Source organism: Lipotes vexillifer, unplaced genomic scaffold (genome assembly GCF_000442215.2).
Source record: "Lipotes vexillifer unplaced genomic scaffold, Lipotes_vexillifer_v1.1 scaffold427, whole genome shotgun sequence".
NCBI classification, from domain to species: domain Eukaryota; kingdom Metazoa; phylum Chordata; class Mammalia; order Artiodactyla; family Lipotidae; genus Lipotes; species Lipotes vexillifer.
The window spans coordinates 303,637-327,045 of NW_006790467.1; the positions used below are offsets into that span (position 1 = coordinate 303,637).

General features: G+C 34.6%; 1 protein-coding gene across 1 annotated transcript in view; it reads right to left on the reverse strand.

The window, feature by feature from the left end:
- SEMA3A (semaphorin 3A) overlaps positions 1 to 23,409 on the reverse strand; it is a 231,644-nt gene that overhangs the window by 165,685 nt on the left and 42,550 nt on the right. The window contains exons 2-3 of the mRNA XM_007463740.1: positions 7,024 to 7,181; positions 2,523 to 2,585 (exon numbers count right to left, since the gene is read on the reverse strand). Coding sequence (XP_007463802.1) covers positions 2,523 to 2,585; positions 7,024 to 7,181 — 221 coding nt within the window. The remainder of the gene's footprint in view (positions 1 to 2,522; positions 2,586 to 7,023; positions 7,182 to 23,409) is intronic.

Here is a 23,409-nt window from a genome sequence, read left to right on the forward strand (position 1 = left end):
TGGGGAGGGAGGGAAGGGGAGGGAAGAGGAAGAGGGAGAGGAGCAGAGTAGGCAAGGCGAGGGGCACAGAAGATAAGGGAAATGTACTGAGGTGAATTTTGGAAACCATAAACACAAAAGGATATCTGCTATCTTAGCAACTGAAATATGCTCAGTACTTGGCTCAGTGCTTTTTATAAAATCTAGATAAGTTGTCAGATAAGTATGGTTATTATCTTCAGTGTTCAGATGGAACTGAATTCAGAACAGTTCCACACTACAGTGGTCATGTTCATTAGAGAGGACCAAACAAATTTCATTAATGATGTTTTCACTTAGAAATTGTCTAAGCAACTCTGTTACAGATACTAATAGTTAATTTTGTATCATGCATTACAGCCTATGTAATAATTTCATTTGTGATTGAGTCTTACAAGAATGTCACGAGCTGGTTATTATTACATCCACACGCTTAAAAAGATCAGAATAGGTAAGGTATTTATTTGAATCTCTACTGCTTATTATCTGTGTGTTAACAGCTAAGTTCAAATCCATACATGCCACACAACACCAAAAACTTCAGCAGAGGCACAAAAATTTTGATCTTGACTTCTAGCATAGTACTCAAAATGTTCCAAAATTTTTGAATGAAACAATTCTGAATGAATATGCTGAATCATTATATTTCTTAAGAAAACAGTGGTAATGATACCCACTTGACAAGATTATTGTTAAAACTACATATATAAAATACTATCTAAATTATCAAAGTACTTGGCACAGGATAGAATCCTCAGTAATTCTAAGTTTCCATGTATTCACCTGTTATACTTTAACAGAAAGAGAAAAAAATATATGTTTTTAAAAGTCACAGCTGTATACAGGTAAAACCTTCATTTCTCTCCATCCTTAGTTATTATCACACTGAAGTCTTTCAACATAATTTGTTAATGGTAAATATAGCATTTTGATGTTAATAAATTTTTGTGTATTCAGTCATATTTTTTGCCTACATTTATGCAATATTACCTACTTCTAAATAATTATCACAAAATCTACTGAACTTCTTTCTCACAACTGCAAATATGCAATGCCCCATGTAATGGATAAGATACTAAACCCCCCCAAAAGTTAAGGTACTTGCTCAAGTAAAATTAATGAGTCAGTGGGGAATCAACATAAAATTCTTGACTTCTTTGGACTCCTACTTCATTTTTCTATTTACTCCTTTTCAATTATCCCAACCTATGTATTAACTTGGAGTAGTATAAAATTTGATAGAACAGAATTTTTTGTCCACTTTCACATAATCAGAAAAATGTTTACTGTACTATGGTTTAATGTGACTTGTAATCACTATATTTAAATTGAAATTTTTAAGGATGAATTTCCCATGTTTGCTGATATGTATTAATCATGGATGGGAGATACCTGTGCTTTGTGCTCCTTTATCTGCCTTCACCTGTAGCCAACTCTGCTACCAGATTGAGACATTCTTTTCCATGAACTCTGATTTCACTTCTAAGTCCTTCTAAACATATACATAATCTTAGGCAGCTGCTACCAATCAATCAGATTGTCCCTTGAAAATATCTATATGTCTATATACATACATACAAGTTGATTTATGCCTTTATGCACATATAATAAATTTCTTCTAAATGCTAACAGAGACAAAACTTTTAAACTTATTTCCTTGTGTTTTGGATCCAAAAATATCTGATAAGACATAAAATAATACAAATTATATTTAAAATCCTGAATTCATGTTAATTTATTGATTTAAATGATTATAACTGCCTTTCATGATCTGTGCAGATCCTTGGCTATACTTCAAACCAGCGGCCCACTTAATTTTACGACAAAGTTTACCTCAGGAAAAATGGCCTCTACCTACTAACAGTGGTAAAACCATTGTAGGGACTGCTTACCATTCACTCATCTTTTGTCCGTAGTACCCAGGACAATGTTTGTTGCATAGTCATTTCTCAATCCATATTTATTTAAGGAATGAGTGCATGAAATGTGAGAAAGAAGGAGGGAAGGGAAGAGAGAAGTTCTAAGGGAGGAAGGAGAAAAAAGAAGAAATGTAAGAAGGAAAGAAGGGAAAAGGAAAAGAAAGAAAAGGAATAGAATGAAATGGAAGGAAGGAGAGGAATTTAATCATGATTCAGAAGAAGAAAAATTTCAATTCATTCAGAAGGAATTCAAGAGGAATTAACATGAAAACAAATCTGCACAAATAAGTTGACTTATTGAGTATAAGTATATATGCTAAAAATGTTAATTACCTTTTGTGTATATAAATCATCAAAAGGAACACATTTTTGCTTTATTCAGGTGTACTGTCATTTTCTACCCACTTGCTTTACATAAGATTTTCAATGCTTTACATAAAAATGTTAATATTCAAAATCAAATATCATTAATTTGTTTCTAAGTCCAGAAGCAAAGAATGGTGTTTAATATAACACTGAACAAAAATGATAGAGTAATAAATTCCTTATGCAATTACTAAAATAACTTAGTAGATTGATACTTACCAGGATATCTTTTCCAGCCCACTTGCATTCATCCCTTCTGGTGTAAGACACTGGCCACACAATCTAAGGGCAGAGAAGAAACATTATTTTCTGCCAATTAAGTTTTCTAAGAGATCCAACCTTATAGTCTGTTAGAACAAGTGGAGTAACTGAGATAAAGAAAGTTCCATAAAGCATTATGTGGCAGGAACCTCTTAGTTTAGACTTTGCAGTGGCATCAGTTAATTGGCATGAACTTAACATCTTTCACTCTCTGTCTACCCATTAGGCTTTGCTGTATAAATGAAAGTTGGGCAACACAGAAATTTATGTAGTCAGTAGATGTAAGCAGTGTGCAATGGCAAGAATTGTAAGGCTGGTTGGGAAAGGGAGATCATCCTGAGACCATGTGAGAATCTAGTGAAGAGAGAGAGAAATAAGCATAGAATGTGGCTTGCAGTCTTCTGAATGAATTGGTCTTTATCATAAAACAGTGATTTTGAAATGTTAACACCAGGTGCTCTGGATCCATTTCTGTCATTCAAATCTCAGCATGACATGCTATAATGAGCAACTGATAGGGTTAGAAAAGCCCATTTTAGAAAGGAATTTTTTTTTTTTTTTGGACAGGGAAAATAAGAGTAGCACTACATAATTTCAGGAGATAAAGGAGGAAATGAAGAAGCAAATACATAGCTCTAAAAAAAAAAAAAAAACCACCTTCCCCACTGTGGGCAAAACTCAGACTAACTGTGTAATAACTGTATTTTCATCCCTGATATTTGGTCTTCATCTTTCCAGAGGTTCCTGTATTGTTTGAATACAGTGACAGTGGTAGATAAATCAGGTGACAGTGGTAGATAAATCAAGGCATGACTCATGGCTTAGAGGATTGTAGATGCATTTCCCTCAATAATATTAATTCAAATACCCTCATCTAAATTTTAAGATAAAATTTTCCAGTCCCCTGAGCAATTCCCATGACTCCTATCTGTACTGGGGTAGAGCAATTTTAATTTTTTTTTATTCATCTTTCTTTTCTGGTAACATTAGTTAATTTTAGGGGGAAAAAAAAGTCATATGTAAAAGAAAAATCCAGAGATGATGGCAGTTAATCATCCATGTCTGCTAGAAAGCTTTTAGTCTCAAAATGACTGATTATCATTCATTTGGGAACCTCTAGATAATTCAGTATAAACGGTCATAAACTTGGGCAAAGGCTGTGATAGTCAATCTAGGGAATTAAAAAGCAAAATATAACACATTTATAAACAAGAATTTAGGACATATTGAAATAACCTATGATGACATGGCAAATGCATTTCAGGTCCATATCACAATAAAAAGCCCTAAAAATTTTTGGACATGGATTTATTTTTACCATTTGAAGCTCTTAATTTATGTATTCTTTTCCTTTTCATGTACTTTTCTTTTCATGTGTGTCTGTGTATGTAAAGTAAAACATACACAGGAAGAGGATCAAATATAAATTTTCTCTGGGACACAAAAATAATATATAGAAGAGCTAAGATTTATTGACTGTATATTCAGCTTTCCAGCTAGATCGTGCAAAAATCACAGATTATTAACACAGATAACTTTTTAAATTTAAAAGGGCAGGTTGTTTTCTCGTAGTCTCCTAGCTCTTTATTATCAGCATTGACACAACATGGGCCTCATTTTGTGATTTCTCTCTTATGACAAATATTAATAAAAAGTAATTTTGCTAACATTCATGCTAAATTCTCTCATATTTAGAGGGGTGTATACTCCCAACTTGTTACAGATCAGGGTAAAAAAATATTAGCCTCAAGATCTGGCATGAGCAAAATAAATTCTGGTGTAGAAAGTGCTCTTTTGGAAAGCAATTTAATGAGAATAACTGTAAGTCAACGGAACAAATATATAAATTGTCCTTCCAATAGCATCTATTTCCATGAAGAATAATTCCTACCTTTTGGTTAGATGTGTTAATCTGTTGATATTTTTTCTTCTTGCTCAAAAACTTCTCAGTTAACAGTGCCTAAATTTCTTACCCTCATATTCAGAGTGCTTCATGATCTATTTTAGACTTTCCCTTCTTTAGGCTTCTATACATCTACCCATGGTGGCTCTTCTTACTCATTATCTAATAAGCATTTATGCTTTAAGGAGACTGAGACCTTTACCAAGGCCAAGAATCTTTTCATGGTCCTTCTAAGCCTGAGACTGTGTTTTTGTCTCTAACAGGGATTGGCCTAGTATTTACCTTTATGCTCATACATCTTTAGTATTATCTTGTAAGTTCCTCAAGAATTATTGATGACATACCCTAGTGCCCCCTATAGAGTTTATCACAGTAGTAGATGCTTAGGAAAAAGTTGTTGAATAATATTATATATAGGCTAAAAAGAGCATTAATAGATAATATAGACAAACATATAATCCTTAAGTAAACTGTATTTACCCTTATAAAGAGTGTGATATAATTAAAATTAAATAATGTGTTGAAACGAATGCTTTAAAATTAGAAATATGTCTTCTATTATTAGAATAATGTTTTGAATCAAGAGCCTATAAGAACAACACTATGACACTGGGCAAAACACGTAACTTTTATTTAACCCATTATTTCAGTATATGTTTATTACAAGTGATGCATCCTGGGCATACAAATGTCTCTAGGATTTTTCTTACCTATAAAATAGTAGGTTGTTTATATGACAACTTATTTCTTTTCAATTTTAGAGCCAACTGAATATATAAACCAAATTAAGAATATTTATTCAGAAAAAATGTTGAATACATTAAACATATATTCTGAGGTGAGATGTGCTCAAATATTTTCTATTTATAGATTATACATATACAATAGATACATAGATATAATAAGTATATACATATATTCATATATATGGATTTCATAAAATGATGAAATTTCTATAAACACTGAAAATTTGAACTGATATAACCTCCTGTTATTAAAATATGTAGTCTTCCTAATCATCTTAGATTTTTCATTCATTTTATAAAGGATAGTTGTCTTTCACTAAAACAACAAAAACTTGCTTATTTTTTGACCTTTACAAAAGATGCTAAGATAAATGTTTTTATCATTTCAGAAAAAAACAATGGATAACCTTAGGGATATTGTTAATCTGAGGAAGCTGCAAAATTTAATATATTGAAAAATCAAAAAAAGAAATATCCAAGGTGATTTTTAAATGTTATATCTTAATTCCAAAATATATCATTAAGGGCACTGCCACTTTATTTGACTATATGTTATGAATCAAATCTCTTAATATATAGTCAGAATTTTAATGTTTGGGTAATAAAAGAAAAGTAAAAGTCTTAGGTTTAGAGGCATACTCTATTAGAGATATGAATCAGCCCTGAAATTAAATCTTCACTTTATCCCAAAACAACATTCTCCAACCAGAAAAAAAGCTTTTTACAATTCTGTTACTTTTTAAAAGTAACTGTCCAATATGTTACAGTTTATAAGAAGTTGAGGCACACTACTTTAAAACCAAGTGTTAAGAAGCAGCAAAACTAATATATATATATATATATATATATGCATATATATATATATATGTGTGTGTGTGTGTGTGTGTGTGTATACACTAAAGTGTATGCACCCTAAAAAGCATGTTATATTACCACTCTTGGGAAAGCTGTTGCATAAAGATCTTTGTTCCTCAGAGAATTGACAGGAAATACCGACTGAAAAAAAACTGTTTGACTTAGAATACAGCATATAGACTCAGTAGCACAATTTCCACTAATCTGTCAACCCATGTTTATTTTCCAAACTGTATAGCTTATTAATTAAATAATCCAGAAACACAATAAAGTATATTAAAAATACTGATAGAAGGCTAGTGTCTAAATGTCCATATTTGCAAAAACCTGACACTGAAAACTGATCTTTGTGATCAGGGTTTGGCCAACTTTTTTGTTTAAAAGGCCAGATAGTAAATATTTTATGCTTTGTGATTCAGATGGTTTCTATCACAACTACTCAGCTCTACCATTGTAGAATGAAAGCAGATATAGACAATATGTAAATGAATGGGAGTGCCTGTGTTCTAATAAACTTTCCAAACTCAGGCGACATTCAGATGAGGCATGTGTATGATGACTGATGAACTCTGCATGTGCTGGCAATATAGATAGATATGTAAATTATATATAAATATATATACCTAGTACATGAAATCAATTATGATATATTTCTATAATGCTTTAGGTATTTAATTTTATGCAGGAAAAATGATAGAACTGTGGAAGAATAAGCTAAAGTTAGTATTTCTTATGATGATCACTGAAAATACTACAGTTTCCTCCCTGATAATTTTGACGGTTTACTGCATCCACTGATTTGTGATAGTCAGATCAGTGCATTATTTTTATTTGTGTCTGAAAAGATAAAATATTAAACAATTTTTTTCAGTTGTCACACTTAAATAGCTAGAAAATTCTATATAACTTGAATTGTTTCAAAAGAATTATAGTACATATATTAGAATAAAGATACCTTTTGAAAATCCTTGATATTAACCAGGTTGAATGAAAACATGTGATCCTTTGCTCCAACATACAGCCTACTCCGTTCCTCATCCAAAAGGAAGGTATGATAACTGGAGCTGTTGGCCAAGCCATTGAAAGTGATCACATTGTTGGATTCCAACATTTCTGCAAGGTAACAAAGCAAGACATTGGGTGTTAATGTGAGGTCCTATATGAGCACAGACTATTGGTATATGGTAATGTGGCTACTGCCTGCTGTAGTTACCAATCAGTGGTTATTCTTTGTGGTACTAAAAAATATACAGGACTTCTTTACATTTCATTGAAGTGGGAGTTATACTCCCATGAGTTTGCTGATTTCATATTCAAGACCACACACTCCTACAGAAGAAAGGAGAGAATACCCTGTCCAAACAATTGGGCTGGTGCAACCTCTGCATGTAGTAATAGATCAGAATGGTCACTTTGTATACAAAATGTCTTTAACTTTACTAAGACTTGTTTAAGTGGTTTCATTTGCTCCAAGTCATTGCTAGAAGGATAAGCATAGGGACCAACAGAGCAGAGGTAGTGTGGGGAAAACGTTCAACCTCCTAGGTTGTTTGAGGCCTCTTTTTATTAACGTCTTTTTGTCCATTAAATCATTAACTTCACCATCTAAATCCTTTGTATTATTTTGTAACTGACATATATAATAGATCAACTGAGTTAGGCTTTTATGAAAACACTGAATTAAATAAATTTTACTATATGACCCCAATTTTTCAGTTTGTTATTGATTTCCAATTTGCTTTTGTTGTGAACAGGCAAATACTGAACTTTTTTAGACCTACACCTTAAGTGAGAAAAACATCTTCAGATAGAAATAACACTAAGTCCACCTTTTCACTAGAGAGGTAAGTGTTGATCATCACCAAAGAGGTTTTCTTTATCTGCTTCAATTGAAGTTAGGTTTATATATATATATATATATATATATACACCACCACAACCCATCTCTCATGGGATAGAAATGTTGAGGAGTCTCCAGAAATGTGTCCTGAATCAATGATTCAGATTTTTACCGTGCACACATAGAACCTTTTCATCAGCCTCCATAAAATGTAGAATGTGCCTTCCAAAGAGAGGAAGCCGAAATGAAGACCCTTCTGCTTCAATGTCCCAGCCCTATCCCAGGACATTAGTCATTTGATAAGTTACCTGCTTTATTTCTCTTATTGCCTTTTCCATCTTATCAAAAATATTATTTTAATAGAGAATAAAGTTCAAACTCCTTAACTTAGCCTTAAAGGTCAGATCAACACCATTTGCATTTAGACCCCACCTCAGCACTCTTTCTCATGTCCACAACCCTCCAGGAAAACATGCTCTGTGGTCGTCCACTTATTAGCCTTTCCTCCCATTGTTCCTGACACCTACAACTATAGGCCACCTAGAGAAAATAGTATCACTCTTCCAAGCTAAATCAAATGCAATCCCTAAGAATTCTCATAGAATTAATTTCTTTGTAATATTTTGCTTGAATTACTCATAATCTGCATCACACTGTCAATTATTACAATCATTCCTATAAATGACTTATCTACCAGAATTAACATTCCCTCACGTAAGGAGATATATAGTTAATAGCTCATCATCCACAACTCACATGGTTTCTTTTCCATATTACCAGGTCACGAATATTAAATTGAATGCTTGCCTGTCTGTCGATCTATCTACCTACCTACCTACCTACCTATCCATCTTACACACAAAATTAGAAGAATTAATTGTTAATAAATTGTTAAAAGATGCTTTTCTAATTTCTTCATGAGAAACAGTACAATACTGGGCTTGTCTTATCTTATTCTCTACCTCTGACAAAAAAAAGAAAAAAAAAGGAAGGAAGGAAGAATAGAAGGGAGGAGGGAAGGAAGAAACAGATCAAGGGAGTTTCATTCATGCAAGTCATCATCAGAAATAAATGAGAGCTGTGAGTCTCCAGCGAGAAAGAACAAAGAATCCACCACATGATATCTGAATGTAAATGCCATTCCTCTCACAAAATGATTTTAAAGGATCAATGCTACAGAGAGTCAATGTAAGACTGATATTTCAGGTACCCTGAGCTGTGTGAGGATGGAAAGGGCTATTACCAGAGACAGGGGCTGTATCACTGGATATATTCATGCATTGACTGAATGGTTGTATAAAGAGATCTGTTTATCAAATAGACTAGATAACCTTCACTCTTTTTTCCAATTCTAAACGCTATAATTCTACCCTAATGCCAGAGAGACTAAACTATAGGTAGCTAGGCAAACTAAAAAAATTTTAAAAGCCAGCTGAGTCTAAACCAAGAAAATTACATAGAGATATTAATCATTGGGAGGGTCATTTAAGAGACACAAGGATTGATTTTAATTTGAAATGCATAGAAACCATGTAAGAGAGGTCTAAGCATAACGTGGAAGAAGTTATAGGAAGACAACTACTACAGCCATAGAACATGGAGTCACAGTTATAGGTGAAAACACAAGCACCACCTCAGTACATACAAGGTGTGTAAACTAGCATGAGTTCCTTACACTACCTGGGCCTCGAGTTCTGGAAGATGGGGTTAATAATAAATCTCCCAAGAGTTATTATGAAGGTGAAATTAGATAATTCATAAAAAATTACTGCAATAGTTTGCATAGTAAACACTCAGTTAAAGATTACCTGTTTGTATAAGTAGAGGTTAAATATTAATATGTTTGATCTTCTTGACTACAAGTAGGAAATTAGGGTCCAGATGGAGCTGAATGAAAAAAGTACTTTTCTACTTTCTTATCAAGTGTGCTAACTTGTTAACATCAGTAATTTTGTATGGTGAAGGGATAAATAAGAGCACTATGCTCCTTGATTTACATTAATATTAAATGTAATGATCATATTAAGAACAGTATTCTTTTTTGTTTGCCAATTTCTCTATGCTGAACTTTAAATAGCAAAAATAATGACTTTCTATATCACAATTTTAAACAATGAAAATATTCATACAATTGAAAAATATGTTACAGGTTGAGTTCAGGGAGAATTATTGGTTCCTAGGTACCGACAACTTAGAGAAAGACTGTAGTCATTTACGTGTGAAATCACTCTAGAAACAAACTACACTTTAAAAAATGTTACTGCTGGATCATTTCATTAAACAAAAAGGCAATTTTTCCTGAAGTACAGGTTAGCAGCTATTCTACATTCCTTTCAAATGTACTTAATTTTGCCTCATCATTCCTTTTGCTGCAATTTCTTTAGATGTTCCTCTGTATCGGGGACTTTACACATTGCTTTGTAACTGAGAGAGGAGTCTTTTTGAGACCTTCTTGGCAGTGAGCCAGGGCAAATTCTGGACTGCTTAGATTATCTCACCACTTTTCAGGGTGAAAAAACCTAGGTTAAAATCAGAGATTTTTTTCTCAAAGTCTAGATTTCACATTTTTAAATATTCTGTTTTCCTTTATGATTTTTAACTTAAATGTATGATTTTATTTTCCTTATATGTAGACATGTTCAGCTGCAATTGATATTAAATAACTTCAACTTGGACTTTACTCCTTTAGAGTCAAAGAATTTTAGGTGTTTCTTTTCAGCTTCTGTTATGTAAATCTTACCATTACACAAATTGGTATTGGAACTAAAATTAATATTCAGTAATATGTGATGTTTAATACTCCACTACTTTCTTACATCTTGCCTATGTTCACATTTAGTCAAACAACAACAAATGTTACTTTAGAAAAACCTAAATTTCTATAGAATCAGCTTGACTTTGGTGAATCCTAGTAGACTAAAGCATACAAAGGCACTAATTCTTTTTGGGTGCAATTCAGTTTTTCCCTTGTTGAGACATTACTTCAACTTCTACATGCTGTGTCAACCACAGAGAAAAGTAAATGTAGGACTGTAATCAAAAGTGCCATTTCAGACAAGCACTCTTAATGAACTATGTATTCTTAAACTTGAAAGATAATTAAGCAAACATTTTGTTTATTCCAGATTCACCAAATGATTTAGTGTTTCTATAATTTGCTTAATGACAAAATGAAAGATAAAGTGATCACAAGGCCAAGCAAATAGTTTGTGTTCAATAAATGCTACCTATTATCACCATTATTATTATGACAGGCTATAAGACAATGCAAACAGTAAGCATAAGTGTATAGATGTTCTGGAATGGAAAATCAATTCATACAATTTCAAGCAGCATTGTTTTCAATTATAAATAGATTGCATTCTCTTGTGATGTAATACTAAAATATCTTATGAATCTTATGACGTTCAAGACACAAATAAAGTCCATTTGACAGATTTTTAAAATCTAATATCATGCAGCAAAAGGAGAAAAGAAATTTTTATTGATCTGTTCTTTAATCAGAATATCCTATCAAATAATCATGGGAGAAGAACTGTGATTCTCTTCTAATGAGTCAATTGTCATTTTCATTATACTTATTTATAAATTTTCAGATTTGCCTTTTCACCCTGAATTCATCAGGATCTCCAATGTAGCTCTATTTGAATAAAGAAAAAGGAAAAGACATTGTTAGCAGTCACTATCAGTACATTATTTAAGATACTGAAAAATTATTTTATAAGTTAATGCTCTTCTTGTATATTTAATATATGAAAAGAAAAAAAGGTGACAAAATTTACATCAAAATCACATATGTAGATTCAGCTCTACATAAGAAAGTTGTATAGTTCCTGTGGTATCCTGATTATCTTTAGGATAAACACAGATTTATACAGATGATTACATTACAATGATCGAATCAGATTTCAAAAAGGCAATAAAGTGAATACTGCTTTCTAGAATGCAAGACCGCCCAGAACTAGACTTTTTCATAGTTGGATAGAGAACTGCTGTACACTTAACCTCAAATCCAAACAATAGCCATCCTGTTCTCTATATTTCTGACTTCCATGACATTTCTATTTCTCTCCTCCTTCCTTTCTCCCTCCCTTCAATACCCTTCCTTCTCTAAGTGTTATACCATGAAAGGTAATAGGACCCCACCAGTTGCTGGACTCTAATGAATTGCCTGTATTCATTGATGGCTTTAGGCTTATGTCCTTTTTCCATGACTTGAACTTTGTCCTTTTCATAGAACAAAGATGCTATTTAAAGTAGTCAAAGTTTGGGTCTATATGATGCCAAAATATTTTGACTAAATGATGATCACATCTAGATATTTGTAAATATTTGAAAGCTCATCAAGGTACCAAAATTTTGAGATTCTGTATTTCATCGCTCCCTGGATTATTATTTAAATTTCCAAAAACAAAATAAGGGCTGAAAGGAAAGGTTGCACTATAAAAACAAAACAAGTGCTATTTACTATCATTATCATTTCATACTTAATCAGCAAAAAGTTTAGAAAGGACCAAAAAAACAAATATAAAGAATAATTTTTAGAGATTATATTGTGGGAAAATTCACCTTATTTTTCTGACTTCATTTTGTTCATCGAGGACTAGTTTTTTAACCTTCTTACACGGAAGTGTAAGAGGACATGAATAAAAACCAGTAGACAGAAGAGAAAATACAAAGGAAATAAGTTTTCAGTGCCTACTATGTGCCAAAAACACTGCTGAATGATTTATTAGTATATTTATGTAAGGCCCACAACAACAGTTTGAGGTGGGTGAAAACTTTCATTTCCATATTTTCTCATGAAGAAACTGACTCAGATAGATATTGGGAATATCCTAGGTCATAAAGCTTGTGATATGTAGAGTCAAGATTCTAATTCCTGACACCAGAGGCCAGGCTCTGTCCTCCTCTGCACTACCGCTAAGAAGGTAGAATTTTTGAGAATACTAAGAAATGATCATTGAAAAGAAAAAGTGAGAAATATAAGAATATACTTTGGAGAACACTAAGAACTGATTGTTCAGAAGTTTGGTTACCTCTCACTATCACATAATTCACCTTAGTTAAGAGTTTCTTAAATATTTATATTTTATTTGCTCTGTACTTGGTCTTTTTATACAATAATAACTCTGTGTATAATCTTATCCACAACTATGGCTTTCGTCACTAGCAGTATTTTGACATGTCTCATACGTATGTCTTCAAAGACAGATTTTCCCCCCAAAAGCCAAACAAAGGCTTACTAGTAACCTCTATTTACATATTGCACAAATATCTCAGAGTCTGCAGGAACTGATCAGAACTCATTCCCTTTTCTTTTTTCCATTTACATCATCACCTTTCTGTACATTTTTAAATTGGTTGCAAGTATCACTCATCCAAAGAACTGTACAAACCAGAGCCTCTTCATCATCCAGAGACCCCTTCCATCACTTCAGTTTTGTTCAACACTATAATTTCTCCTGTAACTTGCTTTTGCTTATATCCTCACTGCCACTGTCATAGTTCAATTCCTTATAATTTCTTCCTTTGATTATTCTAATTATCTTCTAACAGAACTTCCTTTCTAGGTTTATACCAACAAGCCATGTTATGCACTGCCTCCAGAATAATCTTTCTACAAAACAAATATCCCAGGTATGATGTAATTAGTAACTAAAATGTAACAAATCACAAACCTTCTATCCATAAATGCTTTATTACATAAACAAGCTGTAGGAGTCTATATGGCTATAAAATTACTGGAAAATGTCCATAAAAAGCAGAAGTACAGCTAAAGTACAAAAGCAGCAGCAACATCATAACAAACACTTATATGCCAAGTACTGTTCTAATAACACACACATGCTCAATATTTATTGTGTTTGCATTATCCTTCTACTAAAGGAAATCACTGTAGGTAAACTACAGTGAAAGCAGGAGTAGAAGGTGTGAACACCAGACTACTCCACATTGTCTGTGATGGAGTTTCACAAGACACACACTAATCGCCAAAATATGAAAGAATAAAGAATATATTTTCCTAGAAGAAAATATATTAAAAAATGTGAAGCTTGTTTTCAAGTCAAAACAACAACTGTATACTCCAACAGTGAGAGAGTGAACTCTTGCAGCTCACTCTCTCACTGTCAGGAGATAAAAAGTTGACCAAAATGCAATTGAAAAGCATAGGAAAGAGGAACTGACATAGAAGAGAGAGGATTGAGTCTTGTTGCCAAAGTTCCAAACTAAGTAATAACCAAATCAAATTTTCATTGAAAGAGATGAAATTGGTTGGGAAGATAATAAGAATAAAAGATAGGAAATAAAACCTAAAAATAAACATATCTGCAGACTGAAATGTCACCATCTTCCAGGAAAATCTAATCTTACAGAGGATCAGTTATGGAACTTCCTAAATAAAGGAAGAATATATTTGGAATCCATGAATAAAAACCCAGTCAACTATTGAAGGAAAGTTATCATCCTTATTGAAAGCAAGATTATTTGCCAGAAAACAAAAAAGGAATTTGTGCAAATACCCAACTGAAAACATATGTGACTCAATAAATTTATACCCAGCAAGAAAGAGAGGCAATATCAGACATTCTGCAACTTGCAAGGTTTAAGGATACAGACCACCCACCCTTTCAAGAAACTACAGCAATAACAGCTTCTTAGTAATATATTCATTCAAACAAGGAATGGATCAAACTTAAAAGCACAGATATTACATCACTTGCCTCTTCTACCATTAACAGTTGCAGAGGCCAGGTTTAAATTCAGGTCTCCTAGCTCTCAGTTCAATCCTCTTTCTAAATAAATCTCTAAAAAATTGTGACTTTAATTTTTTCTCCTTATTTTTGCTGGCTGATCGCTGATGGCAGTAAGTTTAGGGCACAGGTATATAATCTAAAAAAAAAAGGTGGAAACAATTTACAAAATAACTAATGCATAATGTTAATTTTTACTTCTTGGAAGAATAACAATGAAAGTTTAAATGTCATTATTATATAAATCAACTAAATGTTTCAATGTGGACAAAAATTATTAATACAAACATATATTATAACTGATCACTCATTTCTGTGCAAGATGATTAGTCAGTAAAAATTTAGAATTGAAATGTAGATACTTCTTCTACAACTCAAATCAGTTTAATTTGGTGCTTTAAGTGATGGGCTAGTGATCTAGGATTAAAATTTGTTTCTAGATTCTGTCTTTTGTCTTATTTGTAAGGCTCCTTTACAGGCAGGTTTCCATCATCAGTGAGTTCACCAGCAACTGTGCATTAATTGCCTATGAGTGGTAAGCACTGTATCATTAGCAAAGTAAAAAAAAAGGATGCTTATCTGATTAATATAATAGGAAGTTTGATTTTTCAGGCAGTCTTGGTCATTCCATTTACATAACCACAGCATATGTTTCAGTGTGTTCTTCAAATAAGTAGCATTTCCTCACATGACTAAAAGAAAGCAAACTTATTTTGATACTTACAAATTGAATGTTTCATTTCTCCAGTAACAAAACTGTGTAAAATATTCACATATGGAGAATTAAATAGTTATAAACCACTTAGTCACCCATTATGTGTTGCCCACTATAAGAATTTTTTTAAAACTGCTTAAGAATGATTTATTTGAATTGCCTTAATGCTGAGCAAATGATCTTTTATTGAAGAAATAAATTGAGTATTTAATCAGTATTTTTCCATTATTTCCATCCCAAAACACATTTATGGGAGCAAAAAAAGTTTTCCTTAATCACTGACAAAAACTGGTATGTCCAAGCGTGAACTTACTAGAGAACATATGTAATTCAGTGTTTGTGGGTGTCCCTCTGTAACTGAGACAAGAATCTATTTAATTCTTAGAGTTGGGAGCGAGAGAGAAGGTCACAAGGAAGTCCAGGAGATGATGTGAATATTCCCAAGGATAAATCAAGTAACCAAATCCAAGAGGCAGCTGTGTGTGGCTGGGGATAGGAATTACCTAAACCCCAGATTTGGCTGACAAAGGTGTTTACTGTATGTTTACTGAATGAATGAACAGATGGATTTCCAATTAGGTGGATAAAATGGATATGTTTATCATGTATAATAGTGCATATGGGTTAGATAACTCATAATTTATCCTGCTGCCCTTACCACTCCTAGTCTCTTCATTCTCTAAACTATATAGTATCTGAGTGCCACAAACAAATGCAATTTAAGTTTGTCAGTTGAAAAACAGAAGTTGTTCACCTGAGATGTTTTTTTAGTTGTCATTTTTGGGGGATGTGGGGAGGGCGGGCATTCACTTGGCATGTCCCACCTTCATAACTAGAATGAATACATTTTGATCCTGAAGGCTTCAGGCTTACTTATAAAAGGATTTTGTTTGAATCAGATTTCCCGGCAAAGGGGTAGGAGGGAGATGAGAGAGGATGGTGTTGAAAACCAATGAACTCAAAGAGTCTCTAGATGAAACCACACAATGTGTTCTGGGGACATTCTAATCTTAGTGACAATAATATCCTATTTATGATGGAACTCCACAAGTATTTTTCCCCTAATAATGTATTTAATTTTGAAGTGAACACATTTCAGAACTAATTAAGCAATGGAAGTCAGATGCCCTAATGAAATTAGTTCATAACAATTCATTGACATTTTATAATTTTTCTACATACACAAATGAAAAGGGGGTAAATAGGATTATTATGTAGATAATTTGGGAAAAATTAAGTTTTCCTATATTCTTCTCTGCCAAAATAATTTTTTTGTAAAGTTATCTGATAGTACTACTCCTAAAATTAATTTTGTATAGAAACAAAAGCATTTAAGAATTTTACCTTATACAGAAAATGAGACAAGTTTAAATTATTCTGTTTTCTTTTCCAAAAACATTCTACTGTAAATGTATTCCAAGATTGGGTCGTGTTTAGAACTGTTCTGGGATTGAAATTAAATATAATGTGAGCCAGGTTTGGTTTAAGAGCCCAAAGGACAACTAAGTGATTCCCTAGGACGAAGCTAAAAATCCAGCTTGTTTGTGGAAAATCCTTGCTCTCCCAGGGCCCATTAAATCAAGCACATCTCTGGACTGGACAGGACAGCAGACACTGAAGATTCTCTAGACCAATACAAGACACAGAGACGTTTATCCCCACAAGACAAACATCTAATTCAGAACCAGATTTACCTCTTTTTCAAGAGTAGGTTAAAAAAAAAAAAAACAGCTTAAGTTCTTTTTAAACTTTCTTCTATACTTCATCAAGAAATGTGGTTGTTTTCCTCTTAAAGAAAACAGCAAAAGAAAAACCAAAACAAAGCACTAATAACAATGTTAGAATGATAAGTAATAAACCTTGTTTAGAGCGAAACATGATCTCCCTTTAATCCCTGCTGGCCACAATACACACTCAAAATTAGACACTCCCATTAGTCTGAATGCAGAGAATAATAGGGGTAAAATTTGCCTTTAGACCTGCAGGGAGAGAAAGTGCGTGTTAGTGCTATTCAGTCCTAACAAAACCCTCGGAGTAGTTCAATGTGAGCAACTAGAGTCCTTTAACATTATCTAAGGTCACTGATATCTTAATACTTTCATTTTCCTGATACTTGTTTATTTTGCATGTAAATAGTTAATAGATTATCTTTGTAGATCATGTCTTTATAACAATATTGTTATCACTAAACTTTGGATTAAATAATAGAAAGTAATTTTATATACTTAAAATTGGAACATGTTTATTTTTTCAAAGACACATATTTTAACTTTCTATTCAAATTAATCAATTGTTATGAAAAGAGCAACTTATGAACTTCCACCTCACAAAACTTGCTTTAAAAGTTGAGGTTATGTATTTGGCTGGGTCCCTAAGCAGCAATGCATTTTTAACAAGATTTCCAAGATTTTTAAAATTTATTTTAATTTTATATTAATGCTGTAAGGTGTTATTTAAAACAGGCGTTTGTTTCTTATTAAGTTAAATGCCACTACTGATAAAACTCAGAAAGTGGTAGAAACTAGTATAATTACAAAATTGAGAAAGATTTTCTAGTTTTTCCCAATGTAACTGTTGCTTTACCATTTCTAAGTACTCAATAAGAAGAAATTACTTCTCCTTAAAAAAATCAAGAAATTAGTTTAAAAGTTCATAGTTGAGTTTGTTTGATGAACATAATGACTTCCACCTCATTTAGTAAATCAGAATCTAAAAAATGCTACACTCAGCCCTCTTGATAGGCTCTGGAGTTTATCAGCCCGGCTTTGACACTTCATTAGCTGTCAAGAACCAGTAAGTGATATTATGAAAGTCTTGATTCAGGTAGTTGAAAATGCTGTTACCGCAAAAGGAGCAATCAACAGACTTTAAGTCAAAAGAGGATCTATCAGGAAAGGCACATCATCCACATCCGTACAGTTGGTTATCATTCTTGCAGACATCAAAGAAAGAGAGAGCGCTTGAACTATCAGTAGTTGACTTGTAACATTCAGAAAAAGTACACACATTGATTTAATATACATTACAGCAGAATTATCAGTGACCTTAGAACTCTTACCTTATATTCATGTGAGGACAAAATGGGGATTAAAAAAATGCCTATTTTCTTCCCAAAAGAAAGACCGTAAAAAATAAAAACGCGCATGTTTTAATCTCTGTTTAAACGGATTCTTATACTTGGCCTTATACTGTTTTTGTGGCCCATCTTTTCCTAAATGTATTTTTTGTTAATTAATTAATTCTATCATGAACTTCCTCTTTAAATACTCTAGTTGAGGTTCATATACTGTAGTGAAATTTAATTTTAATCATAAAGTCTTATTTTCTTTCTACCTTCTACTATATTTATGATTAGTAAACAGAAAACTAAACAGGAAAAGCATGTGGGTATAAAATCTTAAGCATCTCAGACAAAAGTTAGAAAATATTTTGTGACGTTTACTTGACATTATCTATATATTAAGAACTGCTGATCCTGTCTCTTTGCCTAATGAAAGCAAACATACATGTAGATGAATGAATGAATGATGCTATACTGGTATATTTCTATAAAACAACAGTTTCTTCTGATGCTTCATGGAATAAAGGATTCCATGAGAAAACGAGAGAATACTACATATATCATTATATTATACTTCAAATTAAGACACTGAAGACTTTTGCAGGTAAGGAAATTTGCTTAAGGAAACTCTATTAAACCCAATGTTTACCTACCTTGTATGACACTGAGTCTTTTTTTTCCTTTTAATATAAAAGCATTCTTTTTCAAGGAATATTCAGGGAGATGCTGTCATATTAATGGCAGAAACTGATTATTAAAAATATAACATGAATAAATAATGGGATGCTAAAATATTTGGGAAAAAGTTTGGTGGGAATTTTCTTGAAATCATAGACATTATCTACCTAGGCTAAGTATTCTGAAAACTGAGTACAGAACAATTCCTTTCTTTGTGCACTAGTGTTGTCTTCAATTCCTTTAATTATTGGAGGGTAATAGTATTGTAATAATAATACCCCATGTTTTCTGTAGATTCCTTAGTATAATTTTAACTTGTAAAAAAATATACATTTCCAAATTTTAAAAAAAGGATCTATTTAAATAGAACACTGAAAAAGGGCATAAAATTAGTGAAACACATACTTAACAAATATTTAATATCGAATTCAGCTAAAACTGATTAATAGCCATTGTCTGAATAAATGATTCAGACAATGACTGAATGATTTCCCAAAATTTAAATCATACGTCTAGAATTGAAAAATAAAACAAAGTCACTTTGTTTCAAGAGAACATTTTTTTGTTTTTGCTTCTTGGTTTTAAAATATATCTATGTACATTTCTGCCAACTCATTTTTTTGTAAAATGGTATATTTTGTAAAAACATTGTATTGTAATATATATCAGGCACATATATATACATATATATATATGTCAATTCTCTGATATACATAATCGGCCTTAGGGCAGGAAAGGCGTCCATATGTCCTGGTGGGGGTGGGGTGGAGAGCCTTCCTGGAGGTGGCCCAGTGGGTGAGGGTAGCTGCTCTCGTGTATTCAGGCCAGCTGGGTCCTCACGGCCATCCACAGGGCTGTAGCCACAGGCCGGCGTATAGCCATCAGCTGACATCTCTGTCTTGTGATGCTTTTCTGTGTGAGCAGAATCTCAGGTGGGGCCTTGACCAGGCATTTAGATGAGTGATGACAAATTCTGGGCACATATGTAGCCATTCCTCCCTCCTGCACCCACGGCAGACACGGCTAATTGATCACTGCATTCAGGATCCTCCTGCCAGGCAGGCCTTTCTGAAGGATGAGCATCATCCCTGCCAGCCAGGGGAAGTGAGCCCCGTGGGCAGCATGAGCTGATAGCCAGGCCCCCAAGCTAAGAGGACAGTGCTCGCTCTCAAAGGCAGGCAGGGGTCCGGTCAGGCCTAAAACTCACATTTGGGTACTTCCTGCCCAGCTCCTGCTCTCGGCCCCTTCAGACACAGACCAAATTCTGGGACCCGAAATCGTAACCATTCGGCTGGCTTCCTTGAAATGCCCTTTAAATAGAGTGTTGCTCCTGGCATGAGAAGGATCTGCTGTAGGAAACCTCCAGTGAGGCTTGCACAGGGCGAAGCTTCCAAATCCCTAAGCACTTTGTCAGCACCTACTGTATGCCCAACCTGGCATCTCCACAGCCGGGCCCCACGGCAACCTACCCGTTTCCCTTCCGCGCGTCCTGTGCGGTGGCTTTGTCGGTCCTGTGAGTTAGGGTTCTCCACCAGGCCAGGCCCCGGAGCCATGGGTACAGCATGACGGCGCATGGGGCCCCACCTGGGTCCAGCTGCGGAGGCTGAATTATCTACCAGTAAATGGCCTGGGGCTCTCTGACGGCGTCCTCTTGTCCCCAGAAAGAGACCCACGCCAGTACAGAAACTAACCTACTTTCTTTCCACCACACCACAGTCCATCAGCCTATGCCCACAGCTGTGCCAGTTTAACAGAAACGAAGGCAGACGCCACAGAAGCAAAACCGCAGAACCTGCCGCAGCCAGACAGGGCCAAGATGGCGACAGTCAACCGCGCTGAACCGGTTCCAGTCTGACCACGAGGGCCGCGCCTGCGCAGACAAGACCCAAAGGATTGGAAAGTTTCCTTTGCTTCCTTCCCACCCTGAGACCTCCGCTCAAATGGGGAACCTGCACTTTGCTAGGCACAATTAGTGCCTGCCATGTGCAAAGGACTGCACATGCTCCAGCTATTTCTGTAAGTCTCCACCCCTTTCCGCAATTCTGATGGCATACCCTCCCCTTAAAAGTTTCCCGCCTCCATCCCCTTCGTGGAAGGGGTCTTTCTCCCTTCCCATACCTTGATCAACAAATAAAATTGCTGCTCTGCCGAACCTGGTCTCCTTCAATTGGCGTGAGTGGCACCAGGCAGGCAAGGAAAGGACCCAGCTGGCGTCCACCCAATCCCAGGGGGTTGGTGTACGGTCAGCCACTCAAGATGACTGTTCTCTTGCTCTTTGTACATCCACTCTGGACCAGTCCCTGCTTCATCTGCACCCTACTCACATGAACGTGCCTGCCCCATGCCCTTTAGGCCAGAACGGCTCCACCTGCTAGTTTATTAAAGGGAAACATCTGTGCTTGTGATGCTCGTTAACCTGAGGGGCTGTGAGGGGCGTGCCCCAGCTCCTGGTTTCCCTGGTAACTGATGAGCCAACCTGATGTCAATTCCCTCTGTAAATGGTAGCCTCCTCCCCCTGGTAGAGAAGACTGTAGACATGTCCTGCCTGCCCTCTGCTGTAAATGGTGGAGTGTACCTCCAGAACTTCTTTTGCTTAAGATACCCCTATCCAATAAATTGATGTCTCTGTCACTGTCTCTGGGTTTCTTCTTCGGTCTGGAGGCTGGGCAACTACAGGCTTGCAGGCATGTGGGGTGCGGCCCAGCAGTCGGTAACTATCTTCGCTATAGGAAACACAACTTATAAGGATCTGAAACTGGGGGGGAGGAGTAATGTTTTTGTTTTTAAACATTATTTTTTGTTAAAATGATAATATATCCCTGTAAAAATATTAAAACAATAAGAGTGGTATTTTAAAAAGGAGGGGTAGGGTGAGCGTGGGTGGGGTGTGCTGAGATTCAGAGAATGGTGGAATAAAGCCCAACTCCCCTACTCCCATAGTTGGGAAGACACTTCTCAGTGGAAGTCAAATATGATCTTGGGGGATCTCTGAAGTTCTACAGAGCTGGCAGGGGAAAAAAAACCTACACTTTTTAAAAACTAAGTGGACATAATAATAGAAAATGTTTATTCACCTAATAAGAGGGATTCAAAATACTCAAAGCAAAAATTGACAGAACTACACAAAGAAATATTTTTATATTCAGAGATATCAACAATCCTTTTCAAATAATTGATAGAATATATATATATATCAGCAATGATACAGAAAACTTAAATGACATTGTCAACCACTTTGATCTAGTTGACATTTGTAGAACCCTCCACCAAACAAGAATACAATATACATTCATTTCAAGTAAACATGAAACACAAGATAGCCCCCCTCCTGGGCCATAAATCATGTCTCAATAAATGTAAATAATTCAAGTCATAAAGTATATACTCTGTCTGAAATGTATTTTTTTCTGTTATTGATTTATTTCAAGGAAAATTATACTTTCGTGCTGAAGCAGCAAATCTGAAAGGCTTGAGTCCAAACATCCACCTCTCTTGGAGAGTTGTGGAATCCTTAAAATGACAGTAGCTAGTTTAATTCCACTTGTGTGTAAGACATTACATTTTACTAAAGCAGCTGTTCTTCATGGAATATGTCCAGGTTTTCTCCTCAGGATATAAACCAGTGACCTCATACTTCCAACTCAAGACCTATCTATCAACACGCTTTCCCATGCAACATTTTCCTTATGCAGGATTCTTCCTATGGTTAGATCAGCATATCCAAGGCTACAAAAAATAGTGTCTCTCTTAATTAGACTCAAATGTTCTCAATTCCCATTAGATTTTTATAGCTTTTTTTTTTTTTTTAAGTTACTCCAAAGTTTCTGGGAGAATCTGAATATATTTTAGCTTTCATCAACTCTATGCCTTCCCAGTCCAGAGCTTCTACATTTTACGAAGTTGATGTACTTTGGGCAGGTGTGCCTTGTTCTTCCCAAACAACTTGACAAAAACACTGGACCTCAAGTAGGCCATCATTTTCACTTTGGGAATTTCTCTAGGGTAGGTGATTAGAAATTGTGTCAATGTGTATCAAATATTGCCTTGAGGGGTTACCAAATACAGTCTTCTTGGCTTCATTATTGTTTTGTCTTTACACGCATTAGGTTATTTTAATTATGTAGGGAAGAATGAGGAAAGTCAAAATCAAAATGTTTTAAATATATTTCTACTCTAACTTATTCAGTAAAACAGCTTTTTTTTTTTTTTTTGCGATACGCGGGCCTCTCACTGTTGTGGCCTCTCCCGTTGCGGAGCACAGGCTCCGGACGCGCAGGCTCAGCGGCCATGGC